Source organism: Vulpes vulpes, chromosome 14 (genome assembly GCF_048418805.1).
Source record: "Vulpes vulpes isolate BD-2025 chromosome 14, VulVul3, whole genome shotgun sequence".
Classification (NCBI taxonomy): domain Eukaryota; kingdom Metazoa; phylum Chordata; class Mammalia; order Carnivora; family Canidae; genus Vulpes; species Vulpes vulpes.
In genome coordinates this window covers 104,511,312-104,524,721 of record NC_132793.1, presented here as the reverse complement: position 1 = coordinate 104,524,721, position 13,410 = coordinate 104,511,312, and the positions used below count along the sequence as shown (strand labels likewise).

The following is a 13,410-nucleotide window of genomic DNA, read 5'->3' as shown; positions in this document are numbered from 1 at the left end:
AAAAATGATTTAACTGATCCCCATGTCTGTAAGAGGTACATTCACTAAATCACACATTACATGTCACCGGGTAGCCTGAGCTGGCCTTCAGGGGCCTGGGTTGGAGCGAGGTGAGCCATTCGGTGCAGACCTGGGTGGGGAGTTCAGATACAAGGGCTCCCACTGTCCACCTCGCACAACCTATGAACTGAAGGAAGGCCGCATCACCGAGGATGGCAAGTAGGACAGGGGCAGAAGTGAGTTCGGGAGGATGAAGCAGAGCTAGAAGCCTCTGTAAGTGCTGGAGGCAGAGTTAAAATCAAACGGGGCAATAAAGCAGCTGTAGAAAGCCAGGCTCTGTGCTAAGGGCTGCACAAGGCCGCCTCCTCTGATCCTGGCCACAGTCCTGGGGCTGCCTCCCTTTGCCCACTGAGGACCCTTGAGGGTCTGGGAGGTTGCAGGACTTGCTCAGGGTCACTTGGTTAGTTAGCAGCCAAACTAAAACAATGACCCAAGACTTGCTGACTCCCGGGCCTCGCTCTAACCTCGGCACCCTGCCGCCTCTTCAGGGCGGAGCAGATCTTGAGTCTGCAGCAATTATTTCAGCGCATTGAAGCTGGGGCCCAGAGAGGACCCCTGAAGTCATGCCTATCTCTCATTTTTCCTAGCCCTGTGGTTACCACTTGTCTCTCCTTCCCTGGAACACACACCCTCACCAGAAGTCTAGAATAGTACCTTGTCCACATGGCTTCCCTACCTGCCAATGCTTGCCTGGTTCCCTATGGCATCTTGAGGGTGGGTGCCAGGCCTGCCATCTCTCGGGTACAGGGGCGCTGCACCTGCTCAGCTCTGAGCAGCTGCTGGCCTAAAAGACACTGCACATGAGCAGTGATGCTCTTACAGTGGTGGCCATCCCGCGGGGTCTGTCCAGGAGCCAAGCTAGGAACCACTGCCTTGTACACCTGCAAGCTGGACCCAAGGACCCAACTATCATCTGTCACGGGCCTTCACTCCATGATACGCGTTTCCTGAGCACCTGCCAGGGGCCAGGCATCACCAAATAAGATATGTTCACTGCCTCCAGGGAGTTGATAATCTAGAAAGGAGCCCATCCAGACCCTAGCTGAGCCTTCCTGGGAAGTAGGGAGCTCCTGGGTCATCACATTGTTGATGTGAAGCTAACATGTGTGAATTTCCTGGGCTGCTCTCTGGGTCGGCCCACGTGGTTCTCCTAACTGGTCTGCAGGGGAAGTGGGGCCCTCCTTCCTTGCTCTTTCTGTGCAGACATCACTCACACTTTAGCTTGCTCTTCTGCCTCTGGCCTTGTCTCTGCTGCCTCCCGGCTGCTCCCGCTGTTAGGACCCTCTGTTGAGCCCCCTGAGCTCTAACCAGAGCCACCTGCCAGTGCTGTGAGCTCCTGGGGTTTTTGTCAGCTTGAGACCTAGCAGAGGGGGCTCAGGGTTGCAGCGTTGTCCTTGAGAAGGGGAGGAGGTGGGATGCAAAACAGAAGCTAAGTGAACGGCCTTTGGCAGGAGAAGGGGTGCTTCCTCCAGTGCAAGCTGCTGTAACTATGACTGCAGGGATTTGTTACTTGGTATCTCATTGGATGTTCAGACACAACCCTATGAGTTAGGTTATGAGCATCATTTTACAAGGAGCTAACCTGGGGCTTGGAGTCGAGAGGTGATCTTCCCAGATTGCCAGCGAGAGGGGCAGAGTCAGGGCTCCGTGTCATCCCAGGTTCTCCAGCCTCATCCTCAGTTCTGCATCAGGACATTAGGCCCTTGGGAGAGCTCCCGACTCCATGTGGACCAGTCTGGCCTGGAAGTCCCGGTTTTCCCCATTCTTTTGTGAAGGCCGGAGGCATGTGAGACCAAGGACACCTCGCTGCTCCCAGGGTCCCTCGCTCAGGGTTGGGGCGTGCCGTCGGCAGATGTTAGCCCAAGGAATAGCACGGAGCACCCCTCAAGCCACCTCTCCTCTTCTCTTCCCAGGGCCTGGGCTTCAGCATCGTTGGGGGAAGGGACAGCATCTATGGCCCTATTGGAATTTATGTCAAAACCATCTTTGCCGGGGGAGCAGCGGCGGCCGATGGAAGGCTGCAAGAAGGTAGATCTCCCGTGTCTTACTGGTTGATGTTTGAGGAATCGGGCAGAGTCGCTAGGCCATAGAAGAGGATGGAAAACAAAATGTGTCTTCGGCCTTCAGATGCGGCTTGCACAGGTTCTGGGGTCTGTAGCATGTGTCCCTGTTGGCTCCGTTGTGACAGACACTTTGCTGGGTGTGTTTGCAGTTGGTCTAGGTCCTGTAGCCAGCCTGGGACAGAAGACTGAGCTGTCTGTTTCCCTCACCCGCCTCCCCAAGGGCTCCTCTGTAGCTGGTACCCTTGCCACCCTCTTCCTTCACCCCTGCCCGCCCTGACCCACAACCACCAGAACCTAGACCCTGTGCTTCTAGTGTGTCTGATACACATTCTCCGTGAGCCCACTGTGTTTGTGGATCTAGGAATAGAGAGAATGATCAGAATGATCTCTCTTTTGAAGAGCTCACGATCCATCAGCTCTTGGGTCCAAGAGAAGCTATCCTGAGGGTAAGGGGCCTGAGGAGCTGAGCTGTCTCCAGAGGGCCCTTCCCACCTTCCTGTCCTGGATGGCCAGGGTTTTCTTTCTATCCCAAATGCCTCCCAAAGTCATGTTTGGAAGTATTGGACAACAGACTTGGCCCAAGGACATTCCCAAATTTCAACCAGAGGGAGAAATTCAGGGGCAGGCAGCCCTGGATCTGACGGCAGTGTCTGCAGGCCAGATGTTGGGTTATGTACAGGATGCTTGAGAGAGGTGACTTCATAGCATCCCCACTGCGGGGGATGTGCCCATCTCTGCCAGGCCAGTATCTGTAAGCTGTGCTGGGAGCCTAATCCTCTTTAAGAACTTAGCTTGTTGGGGCACCTGGGTGACTCAGTGTTTGAGCGCCTGCCTTCGGGTCAGGTTGTGATCCTGGGGTACTGGACTGAGTCCCACAGCCTGCTTCTCCCTCTGCCTGTGTGTCTCTGCTTCTCTCTGTGTCTCTCATGAATAAATAAATAAAATCTTTAAAAAATAGAATAAATTAAAAGGTAAAAAAAAAAAAAAAAGAATCTAGCTTGCTTGCTTAGGGCAGGGGTGACAAGCTCCAGCCAAATTCGACCCACCTCCCGTTTTCATACTGCTCACACATGAATAATGGTTTTCATGCATCTAAATGGCTGAAAGAAAGTCAAAGGAATTTGTAATTCTTTTGTGGCAAAAGTGAAAACTGAACGAAATTCAAATTTCAGGATCTGCAGAAAAGTTTTAGAGGGCAGAGCATCAGGCACAGGGCTCATTGACTTAACCCATCCCACTGTCCGAAGCTGCTTTTGTGCTTGTGACAGCAGGCTGGCGGCATGGTTGCTCCAGAGAGCCCGTGGCTGGCAAAGCTTACCGTATTTATTCTCTGGCTCTTCATAGAGCAAGTTTGCCCACACTGACATTATGCAGGATTGTGCATATGGATTTTATCAAGGGAGCAGTGGGGAACCTTTGATGGTTTTATGACAGAGGTTCCTAGGTGATTAGGGAAGCAGGGTGTAGGATGAAGGGGGCTGGCAGGAGCCAGAGGCAGACAAGCCTGCAGAGCCAGGTTCTGGCTCTCAAGGGTCTGCTCTGTCTCTTCTGCACCTGCACCTCCTCTCCACCTCCTTTGCACCTGCACCAGAGAAGACAGCCTCCCTGGAGGCGGCACATGAGGGGCGGTCAGAGAAAATGTTCCTGGCTGGAGTAGGACCAGGTGAAGAGGAAGAGGACAGGAAAGCCAAGGAGGATGCTTCGGTTTGATCAGCAGCATGCAGGGTGAGGCCAGCAGGCGGTCACTAGGTGGAGCTGTGCCACAGGAGGATGGTGGTTCCAGTCCAGGGAGGGAGCCCGGGTTGCATGTAGATTTGGGGGTTGTGGACGCCTGGAAAATACTTGAGTCATAGGGCAGATAAAGGAGGTAGGGAGAGGAGGGTGAAGGCAGGGCTCTAGGGGAACAGCTAAATCCAGAGGCAAGTTAAGAAAGAGGGATGGGCACCTGGGTGGTGCAGTGATTAAGCATCTGCCTTTGGCTCAGGGCGTGATCCTGGGGTCTAGGGATCGAGTCCCACATCGGGCTCCCTGCATGGAGCCTGCTTCTCCCCCTGCCTGTATCTCTGCCTCTCTCTCTCTGTGTCTCTTACTGATAAATAAATAAAGTCTTTAAAAAAAAGAAGAGGGATCAATGAGACAAAAGGGGAAAAGTAGAATCAGAATCTTGAGAATGTGCCAGTGTTTGATGATCTTTTGTACTTTTCTGTGTTTAAATAAAACATGGGGGAAGAATTGAGGTGGCCAGGAAATGGATGTTGTGTTCTGTTTCCTTTCCAGGATGCAAGTCTACCTGAGTCAAGCTTCTTTTTCCTCCTCTGAGTATTTGTCTAGCTCCATCATTACCCATTATAAAAATTCAGCAAGAAAGACTTTCAGCTAGTCTTGAGTCCTAGATTCTAACCTCTAATGATTGACCAAATCACCTTTTGTATCTCTTTCAAAGTTAGGTTTTAGAATCTGCCCTTGAGTTCATGAGGTACATCCAGTTGCAACAAAAGTTTGGTGCACAGATCAAAGCTAGTGATGTTTTATTTGTGTAACCCTTCCCCAAAAAATGATTGCGTAAGATTTATTTGGCAAAATTGAGGTTAGTAACTTTCCACCAGAAATGGCCAAATTAGGGTCAGGACTCTCCAAAGAGCCCAGAGTTGGGTTATGTAGTTCTGTTAGGAGAGAAGTTCAGCCCCTCATGCCTTTAAGAACGATCATTTCTCAAGAAGTGCACCCTCATGTTCACTGCAGCGTTATTTACAGCAGACAAGATATGGAGGCCACCCCAGTATCCATTGATGGATGAATGGATGAAGATATGATATATACATATATAGAAGTATAAATACATAACGGACTATTACTTAGCCACAAAAAAGAATGAAATCTGCCATTTGTGACAACATAGATGGACCTAAAGGGCATTATTCTAAGTGAAATAAGTCAGAGAAAGACAAATACCACAGGATTTCACTCATATGTGGAATCTAAGCAACAAAACAAATGAACAAGCACACAAACACCACCAACAAAAACAGAAACCGAGTCATGACTACAGAGAACAGACTGATGGTGCTCAGGGGGAAAGGGGTGTGTGTGGGGGGTGAAGTAGGTGAAGGGGATGATGAGGTACAAAATTCCAGTTAATAATTAAAGAAGTCATGGGGATGAGAAGTACAGCACAGGGAACATAGGCAATAATACCATAATGACTTTGGGTGATGGCAGATGGTGACCCCACTTACCCTGGTGAGCATTTCCTAATGTATATAATTGTCAAAGCATTAAGTTGCAGACTTAATACTAATATGCCAACTATACTTCAATTTAAAAACATAAGTAGAGGAAGGTATTTAATGGACGGTGCATACAGAGCATCATTTAGGCTCATCGCTTTGTGATCAATCAATCTCTTGTCCATGACAGAAAAAAAAGAATGGTTATTACTGAAATATGTTCTTTGTCTATTCATCCTTCAGACACATTAGTTACATTTTGCTTATTTTTTACATTTGCCTGTTTCCACTCAGCTTGGACTCTCCAAAGTACAAGGACTGAATCTTTCATTTTGGTCTAAGTCTGGCAGCTTCACAGATGATGCTGATTTGAATCCTCTGCCCAGCTCACTCCACCCTTCATTTTTGACACATAGGCATGTTGGATAAAGTAGCATATCTAAACTTGAAATTAAAGTATGGAAACTCAGGGGTTGATGATGTCATGGCCTGTGGAACTGGTACCCGTAAGGCTGAATGAAGGGCCAGGGACCAGAATTTAACTACCCACATGGGACAAGAAACATGGCTTAGTCCCTGGAACCTCCGAGAACCTGCAGGAGGGCCATGAGAGGCCACTGGGCCCCAGGCAGCAGAGAGGAAACCTCACTTTTCCCGTGGTTTTCGGGTGTGAGGAAAAGACATCTCCCACAGGCAAAGTAAGACACATGCCTATGTCATGTGTGTGAGTACTGGCCACATTCATAGTCCCTACTAAGTACAGGATGCCCCAAGCTGGGAACCTAACCTCAAAACTAGTCCTGAAGCAGTGAAAACCTCTGACTGCCTCCTGGAGATAAAGGAAGTGCTGTTACCCAGCAGCTTGGGGTGCATGGAATCCCGGAGAAAAACTGGCCTGGGAAAAATGAATTCGACACAAAGACTACACAGGAAATGGGGAAACATCACTTATTAATGAGCATCAATGGGAATAATGGGATGATTAGCCCTCAAAACCCCAAGTGCACAGAAGAATCTAAAAGACTTGTAGAATTCATGTTTTTTATTGTGCATTTTTAAATTAAGTTTTAAATTTTAATTCCAATATAGTTAGCCTGCAGTGTAATATTAGTTTCAAGTGTACAGTACAGTGATTCAACACATCCATACACTACCAGGTGCTCATCATAACAGGTGCTTCCTTCATCCCCATTACTTGTTTCCCCATCCCTGCTGCTACCTCTCTTCTAGTGATCAGCAGTGTGTTCTCTGTAGTTCAGAGTCTGTTTCTTGGGTTCTCTTTTTTTTTTTATCATTTATTTTGTTTCTTAAATTCTATATGAGTGAAATCAAAAGCATTTGTCTTTTTCTGACTGTCTTCACTTAGTGTAATGCTCTCTAGCTCCATCCATGTCCTTGCAAATGGCAAGATTTCATTCTTTTTGATGGCCAAGTAATATTCCATTGTGTATATACACCACATCTTCTTCATCTATTCGCCTATCATTGGACACTTGGGCTGTTTCCATAACTTGGCTGTTCTAGACAATGTTGCTATAAATGTAAGGGTGCATGTATCCCTTTGAATTAGTGTTTTTGTATTGTGTAAATATTTTTAAAATTTATTTGAGAAGGAGATCATGAGCAGGGGGAGATGCAAAGGGAGAGGGAGAGGGAGAAGCAAATTTCCCCGCTGAGCAGGGATCCTGAGACAGGGCTTGATCCCAGCATCCCTGGATCATGACCTGAGCCACAGGCAGACGCTTCACCGACTGAACCACCCACATGCCCCTAGAATTACTGTGTTTAAAGAGATCTTCGAAAAGGTAAAAGAGAGAACATGAGCAACAAGGAAAGGTCAGAACACAGTGAAAACAATAAGTTGTAGGGAAGAAAAGGCAAGTCCAATGGGCCACACAGAGTGATGGAGAACAAGGTGAGCAGAAGAGAAACATGGAGAGTAGGATCAGAGGGCCCCAAGGGAGGACCAGTTCTAGGAAGGAAGGGCAGTATGAAAGAGGGGAAGCAAGCCATATTGAGGTAGTGGCTAAGAATTTTCCAGAAATGTCTTAAGGCTTGAAATGTCAGTGTGAGGAAACACCCTAGGACATTGCAGTGGGACTTCAGATTGTCAGAGATAAAGGCAAAATCATCTTTCAAATAACCAGAGAGAAGGGATGGGTTATCTGCAAGGGGACCATAACCAATGGGCTATCTGCACGGTGACAACAGACTCCCCAGCTAACAACCAGGCCAGGCGTCTGTGTGGGAAACACTGCTTGCATCTGAAACCCCAGGGCAGCCCTGAACGAAGAGCAAGTGCTCTTCTTTGCGTGCTGAGTGCATTAGGTGAAAGAGACACTGGTTTTCTGTCCCCATAAAAATGAATTTTTGGATACAGAAAAAAATGAGTCTGTTCGGCATATATGTGTGGGAATGGCTTGTAGTAAAAAGGCCAGGGTACTAATTTTCTTCACCGGATGACTTGAGGCTTCTCTGAACTCTTTCCTCTTCTGCAAAATGGGGCCTATGCTGCATTCTGGAAATATTACCTCCCACCCTGTTTCCTGAATGCTGGGCAGGCCCCACCCAGAACTGACCTTGGAGACACACCGTCTAATGAGATAAGTCCCCTACCTGGGGAGCGGCCAGCCCGGTGGGGAGACTGCCCCAGGTCACCGGTCACCACCCATGGGCAGTGCTGGGATAGGCAATGGAGGACACAGGTGCCATAGAACCCTCGGGAAATAAAACCAGTGGGGACTGTGAGAGAGGAGGGTGGAGAGGGTGGGGGCAGTGCACTATGCTGGAAGCAAGCCTTGGACGCAGACACCGGTGTGGGAAAGGCATCAGGGCAGGAGCCATGGGAGCACATGGCCTGAAGGGCAGGGAGGCAGGAGGGCAGGGTCCAAACGGGGGGGTGGGCTGCACAGGTCAGGCCAGGTCTTGCATGCTGGTTGAGGACCCTGGATGGATCTGCACCTGCGAGAGACGAGGGGCCTCAGAAGGCCGGTCACTTCTGCCCACCTGCCTCCCAGGGGGAGAGCCCCGGGCCGGGAAGGCTTCCGGGCGGGCTGCCAGGAACCTTCATGCATCCTGGCGGGCTGCATGGACACCCCTCACTGGGCCACACTCCTCTCTGCTGTGATCTCTCCCTTTCCCGACAGGGGATGAAATTCTGGAACTCAATGGCGAATCCATGGCTGGACTCACACACCAGGACGCTTTGCAGAAGTTCAAGGTGATCTCTTGCTATCAGTATGCGGCCAGATTCCAGGGCTCCATGCAAAGGAAATAAGCCTGACCCTTCTTCATTCAAACCTGCAAATTCAGAATATGGGATGCTTGATGTGGGGCACCCTGCTGAGGCTGGTCTGGGTACATGGTTAAAAAAAGACCTGGCTCAGAAAATGCGAATGTAATCAGGATCGTGGTTGGGCTGTTTCCACTAGTTAAGATGTGTGGAACGGTTTTAAAATGCTCAATATATTTATTTTGACATATTTACAAACCTGTTCAAAGTTTTTAAGGCAAGATGTTTCCAAGTCTCCACGTAATCATTTCAATTAGAGGCTTTATCCATCCAGCACATGTACACACACACACACACACACACACACACATTACATATTTGGTTTGTCATGCATGTGGATGTGTGTCGATTATACTACACACACACATATGCATGATGCACATGCACACCCATAGAGACACATGCATGTGTGGGCTCACACAGGCATGCACATGCACACACATATAGGTACATGCACACATGTGGGCAAACACACAGCTGCTGGGCACTGCAGAACACTGTCTCTTCCTTTCAGCAAGCCAAAAAAGGGCTCCTGACACTCACGGTGAGAACCCGCCTGACGACGCCCCCATCCCTGAGCAGCCACCTATCTCCGCCGCTGTGCCGTTCCCTGAGCTCCAGCACCTGTGCCGCCAAGGATAGCAGCCCATTGGGCTTGGAAAGCTCCACCACCCCTGTTACCCCTGCCAGCACAGCCAAGCCCAACTACAGAGTCATGGTGGAGGTCTCTCTGCAGAAAGGTAGGGTCGCAGTACCTCCTCCTCCTCTTCCTCCTCTTCCTCCTCCTCCTGCCTGGGCCTCCCACCACTGAGGGCTCCCAGAGACTTTCCTCATCAGGAGTTGGTCCAAGGACAGGGCAGGGTGCTGTCTGTGAGCAGATTACAGAAGCCCAAGACCCAGCATGCACATCCAGTCTACGTGTTCTGGAGCAGTGGCTAAAAGGAAACAAAGCAAGGCAAGCCCCAATCACACACAACGCTGCCCACAGAGGAGCAGGGCCAGGGTCGCTGCAGCAGTGAACACACTGTGAGGTCCAGGGCGGCCACTCCCCCTCGGGTGCCAGTGTTCTTAACTTGTGGCAGGAGAAGTGGGGTCCTCTGGGTCACAGGCTGGCTCACAAGCCCCCCTCCCTCTGTCCCATACTTCCTCGCAGAGGCTGGCGTTGGCCTGGGAATCGGCCTGTGCAGTGTACCCTACTTCCAGTGCATTTCCGGCATTTTTGTGCATACGCTCTCTCCCGGATCTGTGGCACATCTGGATGGACGGCTCCGGTATGTCCCCATTTCTGTTTTCAGAGAAGACAAAAACAAAAACAAAACTCTGATTTACAGTGAGGAAAAGAATTCCTTAGAGGCTGGGAAATTCATTTGGAGATGAGATATTTAGAATGACCCAAACATGGCTCAGAGCCTTGTTCTCCAGACTCCCGTGCCTGGACTGGTTGCATAAAAATCACTTGGGAATTTGTTAGAAATGCAGGATCTCAGGCTCCTCTCCAGACCTCCTGCAATCGAATCTGCATCCTAACAAGATCCTCAGGGATCTGTGTGCACACTGCAGTTCAAGAGGCATATCTCAGGGAATTCCAGTCTGAAACGGGAAACATGAAGTGACCACATTTTAATTCCAATTTAACTAACACAGGATTTATAGTGATATAAGTAGGAGCTCCAATGGGGTTTGCTGTGTACCCTGTATGGATAAAGGAGCTTATGAAGCTAATCAGGAGTATTAATTCAGTTTCTGGATGGTAGCAAAAAACTATTCACAGGCGTTGCAGACATATTTCTCTGCAAAGAACTTCTAAGAGAAGCCCTGAATCTAAATTTTCTTTCTGGTAGGTGATGAGCGTTCAGCAACATTTACCACAGTTTAACTTGTTACAATACTTCCAGCTCACATGTCTTCTCTTTGTGCTGCACTTATAACTTCTCTCCCTGGGTTGGGGTTTTGCTAAATCAGGAGAGTTTTGCAGTATTTTTAAATTCTCCTACAATTGCAGTACATGTGAGGGCAAGCAAGCCATGGTCAGGATGGTGTCTTGATGGTGCTTCGAATTAGAGATGGATTTGCCATTGTCACGTGCATGGCAGTGATGGCTGATTTGCTGAGCTGCTATGCTGTCACTTGGGACATAATTACAGAGCCACAGAGACTGCCTAATACCTTCAGACAGAGAGTCTTCCCTCCTAGAACTGCAGCCGGGTGGAGACTGCTCTGGAAGCCTCTGCTGTCCTTGGCATCTGGTGCTACATGGCTGTGGTCTTCAGTCACATCAATGAAAATGGGTATTGTCTTAGCAAAGTGAAGGGGGATGCACTCAGCAGATCACAGCAAGGGGAACAGTGAGATCCGTCCCAGGTCACCTGTGTTCCAATCCATACCGTACCAAGAACCAGCCAGGCCAGTGGTCAGCACACTGGGGCCCACCACCTTCTTGGGTCTTCTTTTTAATAAAGTTTTATTAAAACACAGGCACACTCATTTGTTGACACACTGTCTGTGGCTGCTGTTTTCATGCTACAACATCAGAGTTGGGTGGTTGTGACACAGAGAGAGTGGCCTGCAAAGCCTAAAATATTTACAATTTAGTCTTTTCCAGAAAAAGCCTTTTTAACTCTAAGCTAGGTCTTAAGGAGGAGATGATTTCACCTGCTGTGCCTCAGTTTCTCCATCTGTGAGACAAGGGGGTTGGATTGCACCTATCTTCCATGTGTGGATGCATCCCTCTTTTCTGCCTCATTTCTTTCTTTTTTTTTTTTTGCTGGTTAGGTCACAGAATAAATCTAAATTTTCCCTTGCTTGCTTCCCATCTTACAGCAAGAATGCATTCCATGCTTTCTCTTCTTACTTCGTTTTACAAGGACTTCAGCTGCTGCCCAGTCCAGTTATTTCTTCTTTACCTTTTAGGTGCACAAAGCATCCATTTTTCCTCCTAACTATTCTACAGATGGGAATGATGAGGCCCAATGAGAGGGTGTGATTGGTTAAGTCATGGTTAATTAGTAAATCACTTACATTGGTGAACCTATACCATCAATCTCAATTAGGCATAGTTTAATGGGGAAAAGGAGGAAGAAAGTTGCAGACAAACTTTTGTTCATGTTGCCCCACCCTGGGTATGAAATATCTTCCCCTTCCCCACTGGGGCTGTGCAGGGAGGGGCTGATTAGGGCACTGCTTTGGTCTGTCCTGCTCTGGTGTCAGTCAGGTGGCTAAGGAGCTCTACTTACTGGTGTAATGTTTAAATCTCATCAAACAGCCCATCTAGGAGTGGGGGTCTCAGGAAGGGGGCGTCCTAATGCCATGTGGGTTAGCTTGCTGATGGCTTCCTGTGTACACTTTCACAGGTGTGGTGATGAGATTGTGGAAATCAATGACTCCCCTGTGCACTGCATGACGCTCAACGAAGTCTACGCCATCCTGAGCCACTGCAGTCCTGGGCCAGTCCCCATCATTGTCAGCCGACATCCAGACCCGCAGGTAACATGCCACCAGGATGTCTTCTTCTACCCAGGCTCATTCATTCAGGACTCAACTTCGAACAAGAAATAGATGAAAGTAGGTGATGCTGGTTGGGTTTGGACCTGTATTTCCAAGAACCTGTTCCAAATGTGAGAGCAAGTGTCTGCAGCAGGGGTCCACTGGCAAACTCCTAGACACCAGCGGCAATTGGCATCACCTGAAGGGGGGCTCTTGCAGTAGGGTTACAAGCTCAAGGGCAGGAAAATAGAGACCCAGGATCCCTGCTGGAGATGCAAGAGATCAGTCAATTCATCCGTGCATCTAGGGGGGACCTGCTGCATGACTGTCTGGCATTGAGCATATAAAGCTGAGCAAGTCCTAGCACACAGTCCTGCTCTCTGGAAGCTCAGGGTCTTGCTAGAGACACTGACACAGATATAGTTGCAATAGATAGTGGTAAGTATTCTGGGAATAGAGGGGTACAGAAAGGAAGGTTGGATAAAGCAAGAAATACCAGAAGTTAGCTTTCTCTAGGCAAAGAATTTGAGGAAGGTCATTCCATGAAGTGGGAACACAAAGTTCATTTGTAGAGTCACGAGGAGACCTGTCATGGAAGGACAGGGGTAGGTTCTCCTGAGGCTGGGATGTGAGTACTGGGTGGAGAGGCAGAGATCCAGGTCGGCTGGCATTGGAGCCGCACTGTAGCAGGCTTCCCATGGGGTGCTCAGGAGCTCACATTGTATAGGTGAGGAGCTAGGGGAGGTCTTTGGCTATAGATGTAATATGTTTAGATTTTATTTTTTAGCCACTGATGATGCTGTGAAGGACAGGGTAGGGTGGGCACAGCCTGGAATGTGAAGAGGAAGGAAAGAGATGGAGAGGGCCTGAATTACATAGTAAATGTGAGAAGAGGATGGAGAAGACGGGGACACAGACAGCTCCAGACGGATTGGTCATGCTGTTGGCTGATTAACCTGGGGCACAGGGGGTCTAGGATGGCTGCAGTGTTTTCAGGTCAGAAGATGGAGTGATGACACCACTACCACCACCAGTATAAAGAAGAGGAGGAGGTCCCTCAGGAGGGAAGAAACGGTCCCATGTGGGGCATAAGGAGATTGAGGTGCCTGTGGGGTACCCAGGAGGTGGTTAGATTTAGGGCTGATAATGGTTGGTACGTGGGGTCCGGTTCATAGTGAGCCTTGGGAGTTGAGGCCATGGGCATCGGTGAAGTTCCTTTGGGGAACCTGGTGATGCTCACCACCACTGTTTATGGGATCCTTTGTGCTAGGCGTACTTGCCAAAA

General features: G+C 49.0%; 1 protein-coding gene across 22 annotated transcripts in view; it reads left to right on the top strand.

Annotated features, from left to right (window-relative positions):
* Window positions 1-13,410, top strand: part of IL16 (interleukin 16) — a 102,399-nt gene that overhangs the window by 66,338 nt on the left and 22,651 nt on the right. For all 22 annotated transcript variants that reach the window (XR_011997122.1, XR_011997123.1, XM_072737466.1 and 19 more), the window contains 5 exons: window positions 1,974-2,088; window positions 8,497-8,570; window positions 9,157-9,382; window positions 9,796-9,913; window positions 11,993-12,125. Coding sequence is in view for 20 of the 22 variants with exons in the window: in XM_072737466.1 (XP_072593567.1) it covers window positions 1,974-2,088; window positions 8,497-8,570; window positions 9,157-9,382; window positions 9,796-9,913; window positions 11,993-12,125 (666 nt within the window). In the remaining 2 variants the exon portion in view is untranslated. The remainder of the gene's footprint in view (window positions 1-1,973; window positions 2,089-8,496; window positions 8,571-9,156; window positions 9,383-9,795; window positions 9,914-11,992; window positions 12,126-13,410) is intronic.